Source organism: Lactuca virosa, chromosome 4, assembly GCF_052849685.1.
Source record: "Lactuca virosa cultivar CGN04683 chromosome 4, Lactuca_virosa_CGN04683_v6, whole genome shotgun sequence".
NCBI lineage: Eukaryota > Viridiplantae > Streptophyta > Magnoliopsida > Asterales > Asteraceae > Lactuca > Lactuca virosa.
This window is the reverse complement of record NC_136429.1, coordinates 147,363,957-147,367,676: the sequence shown is the minus strand read 5'-3', so window position 1 is coordinate 147,367,676 and position 3,720 is coordinate 147,363,957. Positions and strand designations below refer to the sequence as shown.

The following is a 3,720-nucleotide window of genomic DNA, read 5'->3' as shown; positions in this document are numbered from 1 at the left end:
AAAATTGGATTATTTTCTTAAATATTACATTAAAAAGTTGATAGTCTTATAATTATCCCACAATTAATCAACTTAATTCAATAATATTTTATTTACTTCTTTAATTACATTTGAAATTCATATATTTATCATTTTTAACTTATTAATTTACTTCATAGTAACTACAATATCAAATATTACATTCGTAACAATCATAATATTTATCTATAATTATTTATCATCTTTTATAAGTTAAAACAAAAAAAAAATACCCGATCATAATTATATTTTTAATTTCCCATATTATAATATATATTTACTCATTAAATTAAATGTTCTTAACAAGTACTATTTCTTTTCAAACATACACCATGAGCTTAAAAATGAAAAATTAGATGAGATGCTACATAAAACATTTCACAAAAATGAGGATATAATAAACATTTCATAAAACCAAGTTGCTATTTTTTTGCATTCAATCCTAAAGCCTATTACATTAAAAATCATCCAGCTTTCGATGTTCTTTCTACCCGTGGAAGTACAACCGAGGTAAGGTCAGCAGGGTAAGTTGACCACAACCCTAATCCACCTCGGCTTTCTTTCAACCCACTATTGTTTCCTTTAAACTCATTTAATGATTTCACCCACTCGATTTTTGAGGAATGTTCACGTGTGTGAGGGTGCAGGATAAAAATGGAGTTATACTCACAATTAGGAAACATAAAGAACTTGAAATTGTTTTTTAGTCTGTAGACAACAAACCCAAAGCTTAATTGATCTCTTGGTGTGAATAGATTCACCTCATTGAACCACAAGCAATTAAATAAGTTGTTTAGTGGGGTGTGTTCGCGGATGATTATAGCTCCTTCTGGCACATCTAGTTCACAACCAAAAAAAAAATCATTAATAGCAATGTACTTTTTATTTATTTGTATAATTGTACTTTCTTTTTTTTTTTCTCAAAAAAATAATTACCACTTTTGGTTTGTTTTAGTGGGGTCCACGGGTCCAATCCTTCATAACGATATATTTTCATTTGGTGATCAATAAGAGGCCTAGCATATCGTTTCCTTCTCTTATTGGAATCCGCCTCTTCGTATATATTTCTATGATGCTTGTGTTGAGCTATTGCAAATGTATGCTTCCCACGCCATAAATATCTTTTTAAAAAAAAACAATTTCGGTTTACTAAAATTAAGAGTAAATTAAAAAATTGGTCCCTGTGGTATCCCAAAAAATACGGTTTGAGTCCATTTTGTTTTTTCATTCGCACGGTCACTCCAAAATTGAAACTTCCATGCAGATTTGGTCACTCGAGTTAACTATCGTCTAAACAAAAAGGACTCAAACTGTACTTTTTGGGATACTACAGCGACCAGATCTACATGGAAGTTTCAATTTTGGAGTGACCGTGCGAATGAAAAACAAAATGGACTCAAACTGTACTTTTTGGGATACCATAGGGACCAAATTTGCAAAAATTTCGATTTGCAAAACTCACCTTTCCAACATGAGCAAAGGATCAACAATGAGTTCCATTTTTCCATCGATCCAAATGCTATATAAAGCTTGTGGAAAGAGTCTATGAGTTAATATTTTAGGAACTTTTCCATTCCTTCTAGGCTCATCATAAGGTGGATTTTTAAGCAAAATAATACGCCAAATCCCCACCCATTCTCCTCCATCATTATCTTCTTTAACACTAACATTTTGCTTTATGAATTTAAGAGACACCTCATCCACCACCATTAGAAAGCAAAAAAGCTTCTTGGATCTTGGGCTTATGTTTGATGGTTGATGAGGTGTGTCATATCCATCAAAGATTCCAGATGCAACCACAAATTTACATTTTTTAACGTATTGTTTGTCTTTAAGAGACATTTCTGCACCACCATTTTGTATAAACCCACAATGTACCTAACATGGGAAGAAGACCAAATTACCCCTCCTTAAGATTAACAAGAAAAGGTTTCAAAAAGACCTCAATAATATAACCTTCATTTACCTTCATGCTTGATTTCAGCTTAAAGCTTTCTTCTCTTTGTTTCCAGCTTTGATGACCTCCAAATAGTGGAGAAGATTCTGATCCATTTGTATTTATATCATCTTCCTCAAAGTAGGATAAACTTTGAACAAATTTTGAAGGTGATTTTTTCTCTGGAATAACTACTTTTTCTGGATCATTAGCTAGGGGAATAGAACAACCTAAGACATATTACAAAACTACATTAAACTCTCTCTGAAAATAAACAATTTTCAGAAAAAATAATATTCAACAGCCTTACGATGTGGTGGTGTTACTAGCCCCATTGTGTGTAGCATTTGAAAAACTGTGCTTTCTTTGTTGCAGATTGCTGCAGAGTAGTAAAAAAAAGTTTGTTATATCAGTTAGGGTTATGATTTCCAATATGAAATATGAAATGAAAATCAAGAAAAGAATAGCATTGTGTACATCTCAAGTACCTGAAAGGAAAACCAGAGAAGATTGACAAGTCCATATATGAAATAATAGTACAGCTAGAATGAGAAGCATCCATAGAATGCCACCTACTAAAAGTAAACGAACAAATCCCCTTTTCCAGATGATTTTGATTGAGTAATCTGAGGATGATTTGTCTGAATCAAAGAAACCATCACCTCCATCTGCACTAATCAAAAGTTCAAAACACCATCATTGTTCATATCAATGTCCTTTCAACATGTGTGGGGTTTAGAAGAAGAGATATTGCAATACAATCACAATCTCAATCATGTTAATGTCATAATTATAGTAACACCAAAGGACTAATCACACTCATGACTCATCTGTAGGTGTGTATGCATGCTCTTAAAGTTATATGGAATAAGCATCAACTTAAGAAACTACTCTTAAAGCTTTTATCTTTTACTGAAATCAAGTTCCAACATCAGCTTTCTGTTAACTTAAAAGGCTAAATTCACCACAAAAGTTCAATAGAAATGCTCTTTCTGTTAGTCCTTTAGTGACAAACTTCAATTTGATATTGAATTCCAATATGTACCAAAGAGAGATTGGTGTAACTTCATTAAATTGTGAAAACAGGTGCTTCAACAAGTGTTTGTGGTAAGCAAATATACATGCCCACTTCGGTTTCTAGCTCAGTTAACTTCAGAAGGACAATGAGTACTAAAATTTGTAAGGGAAATCATAATATGACTAATCAGATAACACAAAAGAGAATTCATGTCAATCAGTTTTTACAGATTACCTTTAATCTCAAAGTTATTGTTTAAACGGTCAGGCCTACGGCTTGCCCGTAAAGATACGGAAGGGTGACCGTCGTTGTCCATGATTAGAGCTCTACAACATTCAACAGCAACGGAATCAAACGATCTGAAATTTCATTCGAGACAAGATCTACAGAGTTTCAAGGGCAAAACATTAGATATTTAAACAGGTAAGGTAAATTAAGCCGCAAAAAAACATGAATACAGTAGTGGCTTCAGTAATATACCTTACTCCTCCGAAATTTGGATGCCCGGTGTATTATCAAATGCTTCGAAGAGTTTACGGAGATGGATTTGAATATGAAATGCGGAAGTTGTTAGAATCTGAGGAAGAAAGTATCGGAATTGATAGGAGTGTTAATGGAAGCCACCGACAGTAGCCTTTCCTTGTGCGTGATTTGCTGGCCAGCCCCTCCGATATGCCTGTGTGATTTTCCGGCCAGCCCTGCGTGATTTCTGTGTGAAACCAGTCCAAAAAATTCACAAATCAGATCT

General features: G+C 33.4%; 1 protein-coding gene across 2 annotated transcripts; it reads right to left on the bottom strand.

Moving 5' to 3' along the window:
- Positions 1–394: 394 nt before the first annotated feature.
- LOC145107526 (Sept9 (DUF616)) lies at positions 395–3,720 on the bottom strand. Of its 2 annotated transcripts, XM_079044418.1 has the most exons (8): positions 3,453–3,720; positions 3,207–3,355; positions 2,443–2,622; positions 2,265–2,333; positions 1,985–2,184; positions 1,481–1,896; positions 955–1,139; positions 395–856 (listed from the first exon to the last, which is right to left on the bottom strand). In XM_079044418.1, exons 2-8 carry the CDS (start codon positions 3,286–3,288, stop codon positions 483–485), a joined length of 1,506 nt encoding a protein of 501 aa, XP_078900544.1. In that variant the 5' UTR covers positions 3,289–3,355; positions 3,453–3,720; the 3' UTR covers positions 395–482. The 2 variants fall into 2 exon arrangements, with proteins under 2 accessions (XP_078900544.1, XP_078900545.1); XM_079044419.1 differs by lacking the exon at positions 3,453–3,720 and having other exon boundaries at positions 2,443–2,627; positions 3,207–3,351.

Excerpts from the sequence above, each read along its gene's own strand:
- LOC145107526 (XM_079044418.1), bottom strand. The coding sequence starts at position 3,288 with ATGGACAACGACGGTCACCCTTCCGTATCTTTACGGGCAAGCCGTAGG. Across the intron at positions 2,623-3,206 it reads CAATAACTTTGAGATTAAAG|ATGGAGGTGATGGTTTCTTT; the intron begins GTAATCTGTAAA and ends TGATTAGTGCAG. Across the intron at positions 1,897-1,984 it reads AGCTGAAATCAAGCATGAAG|GTACATTGTGGGTTTATACA; the intron begins GTAAATGAAGGT and ends TTCCCATGTTAG.